This window comes from Pimephales promelas, chromosome 12 (genome assembly GCF_988280905.1).
Source record: "Pimephales promelas chromosome 12, fPimPro1.hap1.1, whole genome shotgun sequence".
Classification (NCBI taxonomy): domain Eukaryota; kingdom Metazoa; phylum Chordata; class Actinopteri; order Cypriniformes; family Leuciscidae; genus Pimephales; species Pimephales promelas.
This window is the reverse complement of record NC_142780.1, coordinates 11,809,176-11,831,481: the sequence shown is the minus strand read 5'-3', so window position 1 is coordinate 11,831,481 and position 22,306 is coordinate 11,809,176. Positions and strand designations below refer to the sequence as shown.

At 36.1% G+C, this 22,306-nt stretch overlaps 1 protein-coding gene across 1 annotated transcript in view; it reads right to left on the bottom strand.

Annotated features, from left to right (window-relative positions):
- Positions 1-3,587: 3,587 nt before the first annotated feature.
- Positions 3,588-22,306, bottom strand: part of ddc (dopa decarboxylase) — a 29,619-nt gene continuing 10,900 nt past the window's right edge. Inside the window, exons 7-14 of the mRNA XM_039669144.2 lie at positions 21,456-21,522; positions 21,267-21,361; positions 18,531-18,598; positions 15,905-15,981; positions 8,102-8,121; positions 7,273-7,371; positions 6,355-6,456; positions 3,588-5,444 (exon numbers count right to left, since the gene is read on the bottom strand). Of these exons, the coding sequence (XP_039525078.2) occupies positions 5,244-5,444; positions 6,355-6,456; positions 7,273-7,371; positions 8,102-8,121; positions 15,905-15,981; positions 18,531-18,598; positions 21,267-21,361; positions 21,456-21,522 (729 nt within the window). The 3' untranslated portion in view covers positions 3,588-5,243. The remainder of the gene's footprint in view (positions 5,445-6,354; positions 6,457-7,272; positions 7,372-8,101; positions 8,122-15,904; positions 15,982-18,530; positions 18,599-21,266; positions 21,362-21,455; positions 21,523-22,306) is intronic.

Below are 22,306 nucleotides of genomic sequence, written 5' to 3'. Positions count from 1 at the left end.
ACGTCGTTTCCACGTTGATTCAATGTCAGTTTGCTGTCTGGGTACCATTCATATTTTTTCCGAAATAAGGTCCCATGAGCCGGCAAAACACCAAGGTACTAGCCATACAGTAGATGAACCAGCGTTAGCCATGGTGCTAACTTACATTAACTCACCAAGTCACTTGACCTATTCGCCACTGGTTTTCTCTCGACACCACAACTCTAACGTTACTTCTCTCCTCTGCCCATTGTTCCTCCCCCGATCTCCCCCTGACTTCTATCTCGTCTAGAAGGCTCATAATTATATGCCTGTGGGCCATCATAGGCATGTTCGTCAACATCGGAGAACGCGGCTTCTTCATTCGCATCCATTGAAACCTGAGCTTGAATTTGACGAGACTCCCTCGCCGATCGTCACTTCCGGTTAGTGCTTCATAGACGCGAAAGACATTTTATCACAATTTTTAACGACAAAATATCGTTAATGGCTAAATATATATTACTCCAGTTCAGAAAATCTAGTTGTTTTATCGTCAACATACACTATGCTGTATAGGGGTGTCCAACCTGCATGTTGCTCTTTCAGCATATAGGTGAAACCTACCTTTCTAGAGCAAAACTTCACAAAGTGCTTGATCCTACATCCGTTGCCATTGTTAGCATTTTCATGTGAGCTATAATAGTTAGTTGCGTTGTTTCCCCTGCCAATCATGACTTCTCCCATGGTCTATGGACTTCTCTCTTGGCCTTTTTTGCCTAATGTTTAACTGCGGATTTAGACATACTACGTAACATATGGCCTACTGCTTTACACTACAGTATATAGGGCCTACTGCATTACAGATTTGCATATCCAAACACAGCGTTGGTATCAGAGGTGAATTCTTGGCTCCAAGCAAAAAAGTCACAATATCTTATAAGTTATCCATAAAGAAAAGTTATTATTGCCAGTAATGTTTCCAAAAATACTGAGTTTTGTCAAAAAGGTTTTTGAAGAATTTATGGAATATCAAAGAAATAAATGTTTTCATTGATCAAATATTTTTTAAATAATCATAGCATGCCATGTCAATTTGACCCCCTTGCATTATATATGAAGAGTTCAGATGCAAAAGCCTCTAAATGCCATTTGAAATTTTCTTCTAGAATGGTCATTTTTATCAAGTTTGTATATTTAAGTTCAGTAATTTCACTTAAATGACAATTAATAGGTAATCTTCATTGCCATTTAAGTGAAATTACTGAACTTAAATATATGTGTGTGTGTGTGTGCATAAAATGTATTCATCAATATGTTTAAAATCAAAAGTTCTATCTGTCAGCATTAGTTACTAACTAACATGAACATGCAATGAACAGTTACATTACTTTATAAGAGGAGTAGTTCACTTTAAAATAACTTTTGCTGATAATTTACTCACCCCCATGTCATCCAAGATATCCATGTCATTCTTTCTTCAGTCAAAAAGAAATTAAGGTTTTTGATGAACACATTCCAGGATTTTTGGGCACCAAACTGTTAAAAACGGTCCGAAAGACAGTTTCAGTGCAAGCTGCAAACTGTTCAAAGGGCTTTTAACGATTCCAGACGATGAATAAGGGTCTTATCAAGCGAAACAATGCATATCACAGTTCAAATGGGCTTTATGGCCAGCTGCACTACTTCCTGAACTTCAGCCAGCTCCTTGTTTCCTGTCTGCCATTATTGGCCAAATTGATTAATTCAGGTGTGTCTGATTATTGTTGCCATGACTACTGAGGTCAGGTACACCTGAATTAATCAATTTGGCCAATAATGGCAGACAGGAAACAAGGAGCTGGCTGAAGTAGTCAGCAAGTCAGATTCAATTCATGTATATCTTCCTTAAAAACGACAACCACAGGTGCACCACAAGGGTGCGTTCTGTCGCCTATTTTATACTCACTATACACCAATGATTGTCAAGCTACCTCTTCATCCTACACTTATTTTAAATATGCTGATGACATAGCATTGGTTGGCTTTTTAAAATCAGACAATTCTTCTTCACAAATCAATGTGAAGCAACCCGGTCTCATCCCAAATCGTCATATAACTGACGTTTTGGGACGTCTTTTGACCATACGTCAATATTCGCCTTTTTAGGGCCCCCTTAAACGTCGGTAGATGAGGTTATGGGATCCTAACTCTACCCCATACCTAAACTTAACCCTAAACCTAACCCGTCACCTAACTGACGTTAAAGGTAAAGCGTCACTTGTATGACGGCCCGGGATCGCCATCTACCGACGTTTAAGGGGGCCCTAAAAAGGCGAATATTGACGTATGGTCAAAATACGTCCCAAAACGTCAGTTATATGACGATTTGGGATGAGACTGTGTTATGTGAAGAAAACAAAAGAGATGGTCATAAATTTTAGTAAAAACAAAATAACAGTTCCCTCCTCTGAGATCAATGGTGAATTGGTGGAGAGAGTCGCAACATATAAATACTTGGGAGTTGAAATTGATTCGAAATTAACTTTTAATGAATGTGCACTGAAAAAAACTAAGAAAATGCACCAAAGGATGTATTTCCTAAGAAAATTATATAATTTTAGACTAGAAAGACACATTCTTGTTATGTTTTATAAAAGTTTCCTCCAGAGTGTTCTGTCCTTTGGCCTTATCTGTGTGTTTGGTAACATGCATGTTAAAGATCAAGGGAAACTGCAGCGCATGATTAAGATGGCCAGCAGGATCATTGGAATTGACCAGGTGTCGGTAGCTCAACTGTATAATGAACTTATCTTAAAAAAAAACTGATCAGATCCTCAAGGATCCTGCTCACCCTCTTCATTATAAATTTATGAGAAGTAATAGGTCAACTGGTAGAATTATACAACAGAGAATTAGAACAGAGAGGTACAATAAATCATTTGTACCTACATCAATTAGATTGTATAATGATCAAGTACATCGCAAGTTGTTATAGTTTTAGCTTTAAATGTTGGATTGTGATTGTCAAATCCACAGTATTGTTATTCTTTTTGTGTTTCTCTTTTAATGTTTTGTTTTTAGAAGGTTTGTTGTGATAACAGCGCGTAATGACTACATGAATTTCCCCTTGTGGGATAATAAAGTTTACCTTGACCTTGACCTTGACCTTGAAGTTCAGAAAGTAGTGTAGCTGGGCATAAAGCCCATTTGTTAATCAAAATAAAAAAAAAAACTTTTTTTGTGTCATTTGGTTCATTCAACGAATGAAATGAATGAATTGACTCGGAAAAAGATTTTTCATTTTGATGAACGAATTCGAACAGGAGAGTCACGAACGCGCATCACAGAACAGATCAAGGCGACCATTTGAGCTTAAAATTTGATCTTTTTTTTTTTTTTAAATGAGCCATCGTTTCGCTTGATAAGATCATCTGACTGCAGTCCAGAAGCATGTCTACTCGGAGTGACTAAAATTATCATAGTGAATTAACAGATTTAAACCTATATGAAATAAATCTTAGCATCTCTGAAGATTGTAGCAGTATAAAATTCACACGCAACATTTTGGGAGAAATGCACTTTATTGTGTATGTTAATACAAATACACTTCTATTTAATATGTACCAGTCACATTTTTTTGGAGGGCACAACTGTGTCAAAGAAGGTTGGTGAGGTATCGTGTCACAGAAGCTGTGCTGAGAACAATGCTTTTAGAAAAAGAAAGGAAAGATATTAGGCTTGATATTTGATTTAGTTTTTTGAAAATGCAGAAAAGTGAGCAAAGCAGAAACAATAAAGGCCAATGCTTTGGTAAAAGCAGTCTGAACACTTGCACTATACTCTAATTCAAGAGAAAACATTCTCTGAATATCTTACAAAACATATTTGATTTTCAATATAGACACATTTTCAAATGCACACGTACAGTAGTGGCCAAAAGTGATGTCCAGCCTTGGAAAATTGATGTATTAATCCTTTATTTAAATATTATTAATGATTTATTTAACGGTTTGGTCACCATATTGAGTAGCTGTGCTTTGAGTCCTTTGTTTTATTTGTGATTAAACAATGAAACATGCCAAATTGTGCGGATATTGTTGTTTAGGACAGGCATACAAAGAAATATGAATAAATATTAATTACTTATCCTGTTGTATAGTCAATGTTTTTTTTCCTGGGACCTTTTTTGTTTTTCAATGCATTTTTTTCAAATAGTAAAACCAAACCTGCTGCTGTAGATTGCCCTTCTTTTGCCAAATACTTCTGTCAGATAAAAAGCTTAACCATGTTTAGTGTTTTTTTTATTATTATTATTTTCTTATTCATAGGTACACTATGTACATTTTATTTTATATATTTTTTTTTACTTAAATATAAGTCAACAGATCATCAATCCTACTTCCAAAACATGTTTTTGTCTTACACTGATTCACTATGATAAGCCTATTATAAGCATTTATATTTCGGACCTGTCTGGGTGGTTTTCATGGGAAATTGCACACGTGTCTTAAATCCATAAATACCATCATATCAATCAATCATCATATCAAATGACAAAGATTGACATCAACATTGGCTTGGCTTTTTGGAGATGCTGATAACTGAGGGATTTGAAATGTTGAAAAAGCGACGCAGAGATTTTTTGATCTCGTATATGTATTTATTACTCAACAGGTGAATTTTATTTAAAAAAATATTTAGCTCTCTAACAGGGTTTATTGTAAAGCATTATCTATTGTGAAGGGTCAATTCATTATGGTTTCTGTAGTGTTGTGCTGGAGTTTACTTTCAAGAAAGTACCGTTTCTATTAATGGGTAGAGTAACGTCTTCAGAAACTCAGCTTGAGATCGTTTCCAACTAAACTGGTTATATCTTAAGCCTTGTAATGAATGTTTTATGAGCAATTTTGTTTAACAGCTAAAGGGCCAAAACCTACATAGTGTACCTTGAAAATAATTGCATCATTTAATCGAACTTGTAGGGTCATTAAAAACAAATATAATTTTTGGCCACAGCTGAACAAAACGGTACTATCTTTTTAAAACTTTTTTTTTTTTTTTTTTGTGGAGAAAAACAACATTGTTTTTAGCAGACAACACATATGATCCAGCTCACAAAAGACAGACACGCTGCACTCTTGGTGGACACCTTTGTGACAAACATGCACACACATATGAATATTTTGACAATGCACACACACATTTATGCACAATTCGCAGTGGTAGAGTTAAAGTAAGACAGTGTGGATAGTAGGTGTGGCACAGATCACCCTTTTTGACTTAACATGTGATGCCCACCATAGTCAGTGGGGTAGTTCCTGAAGCAGCTCTGATGCCAGGTGGCAGATGTGGGACCAAGCCTCCTGAACATGCCGTGACTCAGTAGTACGGGCACACACGGCAAAACGCAGAACGAACTTGCCTGCCAGTTGGCATGGAACCAGATGGATCTTTCGTGCACTGTTGATCCTCTTCAACAGAGTTTCATTCAATTCATTGGAGCCCTGCAATGTTTAATACACAGCTCAGTTAGTATATAGCTCAGTAATATATATATATATATATATATATATGAAGAGTTCAGATGCAAAAGCCTCTAAATGCCATTTGAAATTTTCTTCTTTAATGATGATTTTTATCAAACTTGTATATTTAAGTTCAGTAATTTCACTTAAATGGTAATGATAATTACCTATTAATTGTTATTTAAGTTAAATTACTGAAAAAAAAAAAGTAATAATAATAATAATAATATGTACATTTTTTTTATTTATGCCAAGGCACCATTTCTCATTTTCGTTCAATTTAAGTTGAACCAAAATAGCTAAAACTAAAACTTAATAAAAACTATATAGACATATTTGTAACACTTTGCAATAAGGTTCAAATAGTTCACATTATTAATTAACTAACATTGAGTAATACATTTGTTACAGTATTTATTAACCTTTGTTAATGTTAGTCAATAAAAAAAAAAAACACTGTTCACTGTTTTCATGTTAGCTTGGACAAATTATATCCACTGTGAACAAATGGAAGCTTTTTGCCAAGTGTTACCAACATATTTAATATTCAGTCATATTTAAATAAAATATATATATCAGCAATATATATATATATATATATATATATATATATATATATATATATATATTTATATATGCATCTTTAAGTACGGGCAAATTTACATCTTTCTTTTGTTGCTGTTGTTGTTGTTATTTTTATTTTATTTTTTGACGTTACTCTTTGTAACAACATCATTTTGTGTCATTTGTGTTGCTCTCTTTGCACATCTTCGGAAATTAAAATAATTCATACTGCAATTTTCCATAGTTAACCACCTCCAAGCGTCAGTCTATTACAACCACAAGAAGAGATCTTTTGTGTTTCTGTCGAGAGAGTGTTTTTTCTGACCTTGAGTCGAAAGCAGACGAGGCCCATCACAACGTCAGCTGAGATCTCAAAGCGTTGATCAGCTCTCACCAAAGACTCAAACTCTTTGGCCAACCCTACATGCTGAGACAAGATGAGCAAAGCATTTTAGATATGAGATGCTGCATAGATAGATAGATATATGGATAGATGGATAGATAAATGGATCAGAAAACAAAATGTAAATGCAGACTAGCACAATTTTCATATTTCTTTGGGTGAAATACTCTTTCAAGCATACCAGCAGAGGGCAGTCTGTAGAATCAAATAAACAACCAAAATATGAAAAGGTGAATGATTGTGTCCTATCATTAGAAAAAAATGTCCTATTGTAAACTGGACTGTAAAATAAAGTGCTACCGAAATGTTTAAAAGGATTGCATAAAACATGCATAATCATGTTTAAGGGGTTATTATTATTATTATTATGATAAAGTAGCATGTTTACGAGCTGCTAAATGCATGAATTAAAATGTTAAAAAGGAATTAAAAAACAAGTTAATTAAAAGTAAATCCATAAAATGATCCCATGATGGTCTCTGTAACGCTGACAGAACTCTATATCGAATCTTTTCTTCTAGTGTAACTTTGAGTAAACTAACAAGAACAATAATATATTTGTTTATTTTTTAAGAATACATTTTAAAATGTATTTACATTTTTACATATTTAAAATACATTTTTACAAATGTATTTACATTTTATTGCACTATACTTCTTAAAAAAAAATATAGAACCTGGACCAGACTTCCCGTAGTACATGTGCAGAACTGAACACATAATGTCTTTCAAAAACAAATAGAGTGCACTGATTTGCGTCATTCCAAATCGGCTGTGGAGCCGAATAAGATGTGACTGGCAGGGCTAATTTGATTGACAGCATGGATTAAAGGCAGTTACCTTGCGGATGTAGGCTTGGAGACCTTTGAGTCCGTACATGCGGAACACAAACCACAACTTCAGAGAGCGGAACCTACGTCCCAATGGAATTTGCCAGTGCTGAAGGGAGATGAGATGAGATATGACATATGAACTGTGCACACATAAATACAGATGAATCACACAGGTACAAACCAGTGCACATTCACTTATACAAAAGTTTGTACTGCTCTCTTGTCTCATCACCTATACTTAAGTTAATTGGCATTTAAATGGGTTCTTAGTAGTTCTTAGTTATGGTTCTCAACTGGTTTTGCTCCTGGACCAAAATTTTACATTGTTTAAAAAATTGTATTAACAGTAATACAATTAGCAAACAAATACAATTTGCATTAAATATGTTAATTAATAACAATTTGCTAAATATTTTAAAAACACTTATTAACAATAAGGTTTCGTTATTTAACATGAACTAATAATGAATAATACTCACTGTTCATTGTTATTTCATGTTTGTGTATTAATTTACTAATGTTAACAAATACCTATAACACTTTATTGTAAAGTGTTACCAATATTTTAAAGATGCTTATCATTTTTCATTTTTGAATGCATAAACCACATCAATTCACTGATCTAACATGGAACAAAAACTGGGGTATATACAGTATATAATTTATTTAGCCAGATTACCAGTAAAAACGTTTTATTGGTCTATTCTAAATATGTATCTATGCAATTGTACTGTTTCCCTTAACCCTATCAGAGCCTATCAAGACCTGCAATATTTTTTTTAGTCACAACTCACAATCCGTCACAATACACACAAACACACACACAGTATACTTACTCTATAATCAGTGACAAGCCCTATAAATATATATATAAAAAAAAAAACATATTTCAATATTTATTAAAATCACACTAGCAAGAAAGTTCAAGTGTCAATAATATATGCAGCACAACAATGATTCATTACAAATAACAAGCAATAAAATATTTAAGAATAACAGTTCTTTTTTCCATCTGGCCAAGCCTGATGATAATTTAATCAGGAAGTTGTTCATGATAGAAATGGCTTTAAGGTGTGTATGCATATATGCACGTGTGTGTGTGTGTGTTGAGAGAAAGGGCTGCTCTTTTGTCTTGCTGTCAGCACAATTACAATCGTCTGCACAGCTGCACACTGCCTACAGACATATGATAAACTGTCTTTGTTTAGTCATGTTTAAATGTCCAACAAGCAACAGGCAGCTCATTGATTGATGGATTTGAAGAAACTACAGAAATAGAAGGAAATCAGATTAATGATATTGAATTAGACATAAAAATATCAAGGCATCTGCAAACAAATATCGAATTTTACTTGTACCCATGGTGTAAAGGTGATTTACAGTGAATGTATGAAGCATTAGTTCCCTTTCTAAGCGGAACTCAACACTGCATCTTGGATTGACGCCAGTGCCGGATTGGAACTCATTTTCAGCCCTGGAGTTTCATGCCTTAGACCGGCCCACTTTAGTTCCCGACTGACTATATTAAAATAATGTAATTAAAACCTCAGCATATAAGCAATAGTGTTCTATACAGCCTTGTAATTCATTGTATTTTTAAAATATATTATTTTCTATTCAGTGCAATAGCCGGGTATGCTCCCCCGGGATTTTTTTTTTTTTTTTTTTTGAAAGTTTTGAAGTTTTGTGCAAAGAAATATAAAATAAAAGTAGGTCTAGCAAAGTCTTATATTTCTGCAAGTCACACAGAATAAACTCAAATATTCTGGTTGAATAGATTGCTAGCTGAGAAACACTGCTTTAATTGTATTTATAACGACTTTGTGAAATGTTAACTAAACAGCATGAGCCTCTTCAGCTGGCCAGTAAGGTTATTTGGCAAATTTCATTCTGTAACATACAGATCTGTATAATGCTATTGTTTTTGATAGTGATATAGCCTATATTTCTTACAGAAAATCACGATGATCATTGCGTTTGTCTTACCGAATGTGGTAGCTTTATGCAATTACAGTTTGTCTATAAGCTTTTTTTTATTTTTTATTAACGCTGACAGTAAAGTGTTGCCAGTATCGGTGTTCAAGCAGTTCAGGCCTTTACGCACAAAAGCATTGAAAGGCATTCAATTTTATTTAACATGCATTTATGCACGGACATAATAGATGTAAAACACCATTTACAAACAATACATTACGCGATTATAGCACCACCTATGATCCGATCCTCAAAAAGTTGTGACTTTTTGGGGGGGATTTAGGGGCTTTTGACTGAATTTTGCCACAGACCACTATCTAAATGAGCCTGTTACAGCCAACCAAATGCAAAATTTCAACTTTTTTTCGATAATTATTGATCTAAGAGAGTCCAGAGAATAGGCCTAGACTGGTTTGGTCCCGATTGGGCAAAAAAACAGGGACTAGTTCGCAAAAGTGGGTTTTGGACAAAAACCGAAATAACAAATTTTTTGTTTGCTCCAAATGGAAATCCGAGATATACATCTTGTCCGTCTTGAGCCAGGGATTACAGTGTAACATTGTAAAACCATTGAAGCTAAGTCAAACGGTCTAGGAGTTATGAGCAATTTGGTACTTTTGGCTGCTGTAGCGCCACCTATGGGCCAATCGGGGTCATACTCTGATAGCTTCTCCACAATTCGAGGCCCTACCATCTGACAAAGTTTCACAGCTCCAGCCCTTACGGTTTGGGCTGCACGATGCGTTTTAGGGGATTTTTTTTTTCTTTCTAGCAAATACAAATAGTATAATAAAATAATAAAAATAATAAAATAGTGGGGCTGCGCTGTGACTGGAGCCTATGAGGGAAAACATTCACCCAGTGCCGTGACAACGCCGGCCCTCCTAGCCAATAAAACAGACCGGCCCACCGGGAATTCTCCCGGTGCTCCCGATTAGCCAATTCGGGCCTGATTGACGCTGTGTGGAACGCCAATAGCCGGTGTCTGAAGTATGTGTATACAACAATTTCATTGGCCAATGACAGTCAATGACGGCATTACCGGAACGCCCCCATTCATAAAAGAGGGCACGTGAAGTACACATCATCAACTCTTTTTTGTTTTCAGGAGACACTTGTTTATGTTCAGATGAAACAAATGCTACGGATGGAGCGTGATCGACTCCTCGAGGAAGCTGGATGTGCTCTTTATGATGCATTCGTGAGACTTAATGAAAGACACTGGTAATAATCTTTGTTCTTCCTTGATTCTCACCCAAGGGATAGTAGTCAGCATTTGCACAAGCACATCCGGGTGTCGATGAAGTTGAGGGCACTTTTATTGTTGCAATCTTGGCAGCAGACTCTGGTGATAAGAATCTGGCTTAGAACCGAACATGTTCGACTCTCGAGCAAGCTTTGTGGTCGTGGTGAGAAGCTCCACATAGTATATGCTTGACTCTCTCTTGAGGGATGAGATTTCAGCGCCTACACCCTGAGGTGCCGAAGAAGCTACAATCGCGGGGATTGTAGTTGGAGCGTGGGAAGAGTGTGATAGGAAGTCCTTTACCTTTCTGGACTCCTCCTACTAGCTGTAATACTTCCATGCCAGTTTCTAATCTCAAACAAAGAGAAGACAAAAAACTGATTAATGTTGAATTCTATTGGAATAGATGGAGAGGGAGTTTGAAGAGGATGTTGTTAACAAATCTGCCCCCTCTGCTGTCCACAAGTAGATATCAAATGTTTATGGAACCATCCAACCAAGTTGAGGCGGATGTGTTTGATGAGGTTATATTGCTTATAGTGAGCTCTCCCATCCTGCCAGCTCTGCCTACAAGGAGTTGCTGAAGGTGATGGCTTATGCTTGGTCTAGGCTAGATCTGGTTTGAGGGTGCGAGAGAGAGGAAGTAGCACTTTTGAGGAGCGATTCCTGTCAGGCCATAACTGCCCTGCTCCAACCCTTATTTTGTTGAAAAAAAAACATATTTTGTTGATCCTGGAACAACATTCCTGTCAAGAAATATACTGCCCATAAAGTCTCAGTTCTAAAGTAGAATCGTCCTCAACAGTCCTGTAGAACCTAACAATTAGAGCGTAAACTGCCTTTTAGCTGCTCTTCTTGGGACCCTGGACAGATGTGAGTGTAGAGTAGAACCCTCCCCTGCAGTGGGGTTCTAAAGTAGTGTCATCCACTCCCTGTTGGAGCTCAAACACTCCCAGAAAACCTGACAAGTAGAGGTTAATTTGCCTTGTAGCAGCTCTTCTTTCTACCAGGTACCTATTTTCAGGTGCTGGGAGTATTGGGACTTTTGACAGGTTTGAGTATGGAGTAGAACCATCCTCTGCTGTTGGCGTTTTAAAGTAGGGTCCACCACTCCCTGCTGGGGCCTCAAACAGTCCTGTAGAACCTAACAAACATAGGTTAAGTTGCTTTTTAGCAGCTCTTCTTGTTACCCTGGACAGGTTTGGGCAGTCCTTTCATGTTGAGTAAAACCCTTCACTACTGTCTGGGTTTTAAAGTTGGGTCCACCATTCCCTATTGGAGCCTAAACTGATCTCTTAGAATCTGGCAAGGAAAGGGTTAATTTGCCTTCTGGTAGCTCTTCCTGTTACCAGGCACCTTTGTTAGGTGCTGGGAGTCTTGGGGTCCTAGAGTACTCCAGGTAGGGTGTTAGTGCTATCCCCAGATTGTATTGGGGTAATAGATCTAAAGCTCCCCTGCAGCTTCCTTGAGGTTTTATGAAGAGAGGAGGGTGAATAATTATTCTAAATGAAAACCCCATGTGTTTACTCTCTATATTAATCATAGTAGTAGGCCAGGGTAGCACATAAAAATGGTCTCCCTGGGCCAGTATTCTTGAATGGATGTGTCAAGCTAAAGAAGCAGTAATAACTAAATCTTAGAGGTCTGCTCCAGGGCCACATATGGCCAAGGCTGGGCCCACAAGGAAGGGAGGAAGGTTGAAAAGGGCTGGGACTTTCCTTGTCACAGGGGCATATGATCATGGGTAATTGTTGAGGGGAATATTAGCACTTGATGGTCTATGAGTCTTAGGATGCGCGACCCTGTATTAATGATGCTTCTGACTCCAGCTAAACAAGTCAATAATGCTATGCCCATTGTGGTCACATGCACAGCAAATGAGGCAGGCATTCCATCAACATGGCGGAGTGAGTATTGGTCCACCATAATGTCGATCCAAAATCCAGTGTTGAATTCCACTTTGAAAGGGAACGCCTAAGGTTGCGGATGTAACCGTGGTTCCCTGAGAAGGGGAATGAGACACTGTGTCTCATTGCCATCGCTCGGGCTTGCCTGCACGTCTCATTAAGGCAAAAATTTTATGACGTCTATTGCAGGTGCCCTCTTAATTGCACGGAAGCTCTGCCAATGATATTTTGATGTGTATACACGCAGTGTTGTGCAAGTTACTTCCAAACTGTAATACATTAGGTATTACTTGTTACTGTTATTTAAAAGTAATTCATTACCTTACAATATTACTGTCCCAGAATTGTATTGCGTTACATTACTCATGTATTACTTTTGAGTTACTTTCACCAAAATAACTAAGTAGAACTTAACTTTTGGGCTGTAACGATATGCAATATGAAACCGAAATCGCGATTTGCCACACGACTCAGATCCACGAACCTACAGAATCGCGACAAACCTCTTCCAACTCCAGCGTTATTCTCCTTACCGTCCATATCCAATGCTACCTTATCTTTAAATTAGGCTATTAGTATTATTTGAAGTTAACATTATAAAATACGTAGACCTACACCTCATACTAGTTGAGGATAAATTATATAAAATTGGGGAAGTCCAGCATTATGGACATGACATTTGCAGTCAAAACTTGAAATAAAAATTCTCAGAAAATACATGTATTGAAACGTATATAGGCTACTTCCTTAAAGGACTCCAGACATTAGACAAATATCAGTCTATGTTTTATTTTTAATATTAGGGAAAATACACACATTCATGCGTGACAAAAAAATAGGAGGCAAAATATATTTTTTGTAATTCTGTTAATTACACTGCTCAAATCGGATGAGGAAGGGTTGGCTCTCCAGTCTTCATAGAACTTAAAATATTCATTTAATTTTAGTTTTTGTGTTCGCATTTATGAGGAAAAAACAATGTTACAGACGCGACCGCTCTGAACTGGCACTAAAAGACTGCTTTAAAAATTTCACATAGTCTGTTGCCTTTAAGAAGTAAAAGCAGACAATACACTGTAATACAACTGTAATAGAAGCCTCACTGAACATGTAACGAGTAAAATATTACTGAAAATTGATTAGTAATGCCTTACACCAGTGGCGGTTCTACTTTGAATTACACCCAGGGCGAGACCCCCTTCGAGCGCCCCCCCCAACCCCCCCCCCAACCAACTAAAAAAAAACAACAACAACCCAACAATAAAATCACATACCGTTCATTTGAAAAAAATAGAATCCAGTTATTTTGCTAGTTTAATCTAGTTTAACCTATGTCACTCTTAAAATGTCAGAGAAAAGGACAGAATCAGAGATTATTTATAAAAATAGAACATTGTACTTTGCATATTATAGGCTACTGTAAGAACACATAAAGTTGATCATTATGTAAATTATTTTCATTTCATGAATATAGTGACCAACATGAATCTTTTTCAAAAAGCCTAATACACAATTAAATCAATTCACCAAGTTAATACCATTAAAGATTTGTTTTAAAGGAGTGTCTTTTATCTTACCTACTAAACTTAAAAAAAAGGTTAACACAAAAAAAGATTTTATAAAAATATAAACCTCATATTTCAGCATTCAATCATCTCTATAAAAAGAATGAGTCAATAAAGATACATTCCTGACATTTATAATGCACAGTAGCTTATCTTTTATTATTAATAGTAAAATTCGGTCCGATTTTCCCATGGCTGTCGTTGCTATACAACCATGCACTACGCTCTCCACAATCAAAGAAGTTTTAGTAGCTAATGTATTTCCACCACAGAAAAACGTATGCTGTAGCTCTTCTAAAAGATTTATTTACGGAGAAGAGAAAAAAACACCCAAGTGTTTGGGTACACGTGCACTCCCATACTGAAAAGTATATGAGCGCGCCTCCAGCGAGCGCATAATGAGCGCGCTTCCCGTGCGCCTAATCGCCTATTTGAAATAACGACCTCAAGCGCGCAAAAGACGCGATACGTGAACTAATCAAGAGACCCTCTGACATCGCTTCTGTGCACGGCACCTTCTCAGCAAGCAGGGCGCCATTGCCAATAATTTGAATCGAAATGATAAAAAATAGAAAACATTCGCGGCACAGAGGATTTTTTTTAACTGCTCGTGCCGCCCCTCATGTGACATGAAGAGATGCCGCCCCGGGCGACTGCCCGGTTCGCCCGTGCCTAGAACCGCTACTGCCTTACACTACTGCGTTACAGCAAAAAGTATGTTACTGTAATGTATTACTTTTGTAATGCGTTACTCCCAACACTGTATACACGTGCTTTAGACACCCATCACACTGATGGCATTCCCCATAGCATCGCTCCAAGATGCAGTGTCTCATTCCCCATCCCAGCGAGCCATGTTTACATTCGTAACCTAAGACGTTCACCTATGTGATGTAATGTAAAACACATGTTTAGTTTAGTTAAAATGTTTAGTTAAGCACTGATGCCAACTACTTTCAAATGAAAGTAGGTAAAGCTTGTTTGAAAAGTTGGTAATTGTCAGTAAATGACACAATGTGCTAAATAGCAATAGCAAGTATCTGTTTGCTTCTTTATTCTCTGTGTACACAAACTGTATTTAATATAGCAGAATTCATAATAGAGCTGTTTTTATTTATATATTTTTCTTTTTCTGTTGTCAGATTACAGAACAACTAGGAAATGGTCACTGAAATGAAATCAACTTAACAGTTTTTTTATGGAATACTACAATATTAAATATAAGCAGTGCTGGGGAAAGTAAAAAGTAATGCATTAAAAAGCTGGTTTGAAAAGCCGTTTTACTCAGATATACAGGAAAAAAGACAATTCCCATTTCTGTTTCATACCGACTGTTAACAAGCAATCAATTCCAAGACATTGAATATTAGGTTTATTTAAATACACAAATAATATATTTTAATCTTAATTTAGATTTTTTTTTTACGTTTTAGTTTGAAAAAAAATGTGCCAGTTCTATTTGTCCTCAAAATAGAATATGTTATATTAATAGCATTATGATAACATTTTGATGTCTAATGCATTTTTAAGTGTATCTTAAGCATCCAAAAAATTGTCATAACATATGTCAAACACATGCAAAAACACACCAAATCTACTTGAGGTCAGTGTAGGAGGTTAGAAAGCTGTTGTTTACCAGCACACAGAGAGGCTTAAATAATACAGCAGAGCACTAAGGGGAATAAGCTGATCGAGCCTTCAGTGTGACGTAAAGTAGATGTCAGCACAAAACGTCATGTCTCACTAATGAGGATCACGGTCATCCTCTTTACACCTCATGCTAATGCACTTCAATCTTTTATTAGTTTTTATTATACTTATTCTTTACAATAATGACTGATATTTTTCAGTGCTAAACTACCATTCTAAATTTATAGGATTGTGTCAGCAACTGAAATGTAAATGTATATGGTGCTAAGTGATGTAGTGATGCCACTGATTAATTACCTGACTCTTGGTGATCATGCTTTAGATAAAGCGGCTCCATTTTAAATGCTCCAATAAGGTCTGATCTTTTCTTCACCCTGCACAGAGACATTCACATTCATCACTCACAGACTGTAGGAAACAACAGTCAGTTACTGTACACAAGTGTGTGTACAATATATATATATATATATATATATATATATATCATTATTATTTAACTGTTTTATAATGGCTAATTAAAATATTATTTGCTACACTCAAAAACATGATATGTTGGCCTTAATTAACTTTTTTATGTTAGCAGGTTCCATTAATTCACTTTTTTATGTCAACAGGTTCCACATAACTGGGTTACGTTAAACCTGATTTGTTCATGTAACTTCAGCATCATGGCATAAGTCCTTTTAAGCGACCCAATTAAGCTCTGAGCAGAGTGTTAAATGAACACTGAAGCAGTGTTAAAGTTAATGAGATAATTAAGTGAATAATTGAGTGATGATTGAGCATTGTTGAAGATGGTAACAAGCAGAATCACTGAAGGAGAAAACCGGAACGTTTAAGTCATAAGCCATTATGGGGTTTAGGGTTTGTTTTAGTTGGGTTCTTGACCCTCACATAATTAAGTTTAGATTTTGTTTAGCTGCTGTACATGTGGTATAACAGCCAGATGAACAAATAGAAAAGGTGATCTGATGGTGTTGGTTATGTTTTAACATAATCATTATTTCACAATCATTTGACCTGAATCACTGAACTCATACAGAACCCAATTTCTGAGTTAAGTTTACCTTATGGGTTATAGCAGCTATGTCATTGTAGAGCAAACAATTTTAAGCATTTTCAATGATATCCAAATTATCAAATCAATAATAATAATAAAAAATGTATGTATATATATACATATACATATACATATATATATATATATATATATATATATATATATATATATATATATATATATATATATATGAATTATCAGCAATGGTGACATACAGATCACCTCCTAACATAAGCTCATTATTTATTCATGCAGCAATACATGATGGGAGCCATGAATGAGTTTTTCCTGGTGGCACCCAGAATGCACTGCAACATGCTTTATAATTGTCACCATTGTTGAGATTCAAAGGCACAGGCTTCTACATGAGTTCAGTGATTCAGGTCAAATGATTGAGAAATAATGATTATGTTAAACACAACAAACACCATCAGATCATCTTTTCTATTTGTTCATCTGGCTGTTATAACACATGTACAGCAGTCAAACTGAATCTAAAGTTAATTATGTGAGGGTCAAGAGACCAAATAAAATATACACTTATCACCATAATGGTGACTTGAACGTTCTGTTTTTCTCCTTCAGTGATTTTGCTTGTTACTCTAGTTTCTTAAATAATGATCAATCATCCCTCAATTATTCACTTTCTTAACTCATTAACTTTAACACTGCTTCAGTGTTCATCGCATAAAATTACTTAATTCCATGATACTTAATTCCAAGTTAGATGAAAAAAAAATATGCGTGTTTAACGTAACCCAGTTATGTGGGAACTGTTGACATAAAAAAAGTTAATTAAAGCCAACATGTCATTTTGTATGAGTGTATTATGGATCCTGATGTGACAGTGTAAGCTTACTGGATCTATGCAAATGCTTTATCTGCATTTTTTTGGGGGGACAAAACTTTTAGAACTTAGAACTTAGAGATACAAAAAGAGATACAGAAACTGAAAACAAGCTATACAGTGCAGACACAGTGTGTCTAGTATGTGAGAATCTGTTTTAAGTGGTGTTCCTTTTCAAGCTTAAGAATAAGTGTTTTGCGTTATTATTTTGTTCTAGTGTGGCTTAAAAATATCTATAACAGTTTGGCCCACAGACAAAATGAAGCACCAGGGAGCCCAAAATGACACAATATTTAACAAAAACAAACAAAGAGAAAGTGAGGTATAAAGAGATGATGATATAACCTCAGAGTTGAATCAAGACAGTGCCGATCAAGTTCTGTTAAAGATCCTACTGGTATAAAAGGGGATTATGCATTGAGATACAACCATATTTTTTTCTCAACAAAGTCTTCTTTGTATTTGTAGAATATACTGCATATATGAATGTGAGAATCTTTCTTTTTATGTACTTGCAGTACAGTACATAATTCACCAATGGTTAGCCAGTGACTAAGAAAAGTCCAGTTCATTTTTAGAAAAGGTCTTGGAACCTTTGTTTTAAGGTTCAAGGTTTAAGGTTCCCTTTATTGCTATTCAGCACTTTACAGAAAAGTGGGAAGAACTGTTTGACAAAAAGGCAGGGATTCAAGATTTGTTTCCAAAGTGAATAATTTCATACATTTATAGCATGTGCATCTCAAGTGTCAAACTATTTACTGTCACTTTTGAACAAATGAATGCATTATTAATTTTATTCAAATAACTCAATAAATAAAATCTTCCTGCCCCCAATCCTTTGAATGGTAGTGTATATCAAGGTCAATTTGAGTCCATATATAACCATGATGACCGCATCTGTTTGCATGGCAGCTAGAATCGTTTCCTCTGTTGCCTGACAAAGCTGATCCATATAGTGTGTTGGGATACAGTAGATTGGGTCAGAGGATTCATTAAATAATCCTTTTCACACTTACCACAATGTAGAGCAATCAAAGTTGACCAGGAGCCATTTATGAGGATTGAAATTGAAAGAGTCTGCAAACTAAAAGAGAAACACATTTTGATGTTTTTAACACTTTGAGACAGTGGGCAAAAGTAAAAAAAACTTGCCTGTCATTGGTAAAATTAACAGCCTTTGCCAAATCGAATGTGGTTTCATTGCGATTATTTTTGCAGCCCTAATAACAAAAAATAATAGAGAAGCCAGGCAACACAAGAAATACAGAGAACTAAAAAACAGAGACACGCACCAACTACAATCTACATCTGACAAGGAAAAAGGGAAACACAAGGGCTGTGTCCGAAATCACCCCCTAATCACCCCCCTGTGTCCGAAACCATAATGGAAGTCATCGAGTGAACTCATTCAATCTGTCATGTCTTGTTTTGGTCATGTCTCATGTCTTTGTCATGTTTCCTGTTGTCATTTGATTTCCTGTTATGTGATCCAGCCACGTGTTCCCTTGTGTGATGTGTCATGTTGTCATTGGTTCATTGTTTCATTGCATTGGCTAGTCTATAGTCATTGTGTATTTAAGCCTTCATGTTTGCCATGTGTTCTTTTCAAGCATTTTTTGTGTAACCAAGCGTTCTGTTAATGTCCATGTTTTGGACATTCTCTTTTAATTGATTATTAAATTGTTTAATTAAGGTTTATACATGCTAGTAATATCCATGAGTTCAAGATGAAACTTTTCATCTTATTACTCGAGCATCCAGTTTGCTAAGTTTCAAATAATTATCAAACAGCAAACACAGGCTGTGTCCGAAATCTCCCACTACTCACTATATTGTGGACTATATAGTGAGCTTGTCATTTTGTAGTGCTGTCCGAATGTATAGTGATGATTATTATACCCTATATAGTCCACTCAATGTATCCCAGAATGCATTTTGAAAAGGTCACTAACCCAAGCCCTACATACCATCATGCATTGCGCTGAACGTAAAAATGGCGAACGGCGACAGCAATGACATAATCACCGGCGCCGAGAGAAGATCGAGTAGTGTCCGAAAGTGGTGTTTCTATTATGCTGGTGAGCTCACTATATAGTGCTACATAGGGGGTAGGGAGTTGTGGTTTGATTGGAGATTTTGGACACAGCCACAAACTTTGCAAAAGCGGCAGCCCTTCTGGCACACTAATTTTTCGATTTCATTTCCCTCGTAACTATATTTGTTGAATAACGTTGAGAATAGCAAAGGGTGCGATGCGTGTTAACAATCTAACAAAACACATCTGGGAACAATCAGGGAACTAATCAACATGATAACATTATGAGGGACTACAAACATGGCACATAAATAGGAAGTAACACAAAAGTTCAAACAAGACATGGGGAAGATATAACACTATTTTACAAGTATGAAAGTTTTACATGAGATATTTTGCTAAGATTGTCTTTATTACAACCATGACATCTGAGCTCTATACAAAATTGTTTGGGATTTTAAGATAATTTCCATCATGTTAAATAGGTCCAAAGAGTATCAAGCCAATTGGGCTTTATGCCCAGCTGCACTACTTCCTGAAGTTCAGCCAGCTCCTTGTTTCCTGTCTGCCATTATTGGCCAAATTGATTAATTCAGGTGTACCTGACCTCAGTAGTCATGGCAACAATAATCAGACACACCTGAATTAATCAATTTGGCCAATAATGGCAGACAGGAAACAAGGAGCTGGGTGAAGTTCAGGAAGTAGTGCAGCTGGGCATAAAGCCAATTCTGTTATTCATTTATTGAAGTGATTGCTAGGTTTGTCAATATTTACAAAATAATAATAATATTAATAATTGGACAACATTTTGTATTTGGGCAAGAAAAAAAAAACATTTTTGAAAACATGGAGATTGCAACCAAACATAGGTGAATAACTCTGAATAATTAAATCATTTTTGGAACCTCTTTATCCCAATACTCAAGAATCAAGAATCTGTGTTAAAATAAAGACTGTAATTTTGAAATATGAAAATAAAATGAAAGATGAGTCATCCGTCACCTGTTGGATATGAACTAGCCTACTCTTGAGTCTTGACTCTGATGCAATGCATCAAAATTCACAATCAACAGCAGCATCTGTCCAATGAGCATTCGAACAGAGCCACTATCTCAAAGTCTAATCTTTTTGCTCACTCCCCCCTTTCCAATATCCTTTCTCTCTACTGCAATAAAGAAGGCAGACACTGTCATGACAGTCTGAATGTTGCCAGTTTCCAGTCGTGCCTGTCTTGCAAACCGGAAACAGCAGCCAACCGTCATTCCGGTCAATAATAAAAACCATCGTCTGAGCAGAGCAGCACTATCTGCACTATTGTTTGAACTAGTGATGCTAATAAACAGTGATATTTCTTTAGCAGGGGAAAAAAGAACTTATCTAAAGGTCTTTCTTTGCCTCAGGAAATTACTTTACCCTTATCATTGCGACACCCAGCTGGGTGCCACGTCAACTCAAAGGACGATCAGGGATCTCTAATTTCCCACCCATTCCACAAGACATCGCTCATGCCAGCTCGCATCATTGGTGACATTTAAATATTCTCAATCGCACACACACGACTCCGTCGTCCACATGCCGTTCCCAAGTAACAGGATCAATAGTTGAGCCCAGCACAGATTGCTCTTCTGTTATCACTCACACCTTTCAAGGCTTAAAGAGCAGTCTGTGTGAATTGTGCTTAAGAACACAATGTTTGATTTGAATGTTATCTCACCTCTACTCCATTTAGGAGAGGTCTGAACTCCGGACAGATAAATGCACTCCCAGCATATGCGGCATCAATGTGCATCCAGATTTTTTCTGCATTACCTGACATAAAAATATTGACAATCGAAAATATTCATCAAAATATTCCACAATAAAGCTACAACAGAAAATAGCAATAAATGGTATTTGGTCTTACAAATAGGGCCGAGCTCAGTGATGCAGTCGAAAGCACAGGATGGAGTTGTTCCCAATGTCGCACAAAACTAAGAAACATCAGAAAATCAAATTGATGGATTATTATGTATTGATTTTAATATTTTATGTACTAACAAAATAAGTCAACAACCTACAATGTTTAATGGAAAATTCATTTTATCCCTGCATGATCACCAATAGATTTGCTCCTGCTTTTTTTTTTTTTTTTTTTTTTGTAATTCTTCTTAGATAGATCTGCTGGCTGAGCCTAGGGCTAATTTGACTAATGTGATTCAGAAAACAGGCTCTCCAAACAGCATTAGCCATCATGCAGACGATGGGGGACAGGTTCAGAGAAAGAGCAGAGACAAATGTCCAATTTGTTCTCATTTCATGCTCTCTAACAGTCTGAGTGGCTGCTATCTTTCTACCATGATGTTTGGCTGATTCTATTATTTTGTACTGTTAATTTTATACAGTATAGTGGATGGAAGTTGTAATGTACAGTCAAACCTAAATGTATTCAGACACCTTCAACATTTTTCACTTTATCACAGTTTATTCACTATATTTGGAAAATGGTACAGGACAAGAACTCAAGAGTTATAGAATCAATTGATATTTCACTGGTTTTGGCCATCCTTAGACTGTCTCACAAATGAATTAGGTTGAATAGCTTTCATTTGTTAAATTTGAGTACACAATAAGATAATACCAATTTAGGTCAACTAATTGCCAAGAAATCTTAATTTTGTTCAGTCTGTGATGTAAAAAGGTTGCATTAGCAATTAATAAAAAAAAAAAAAAAAAAAAAAAAAAACCTTAAGCAAAACATGATCAGGTCAAAGTGTC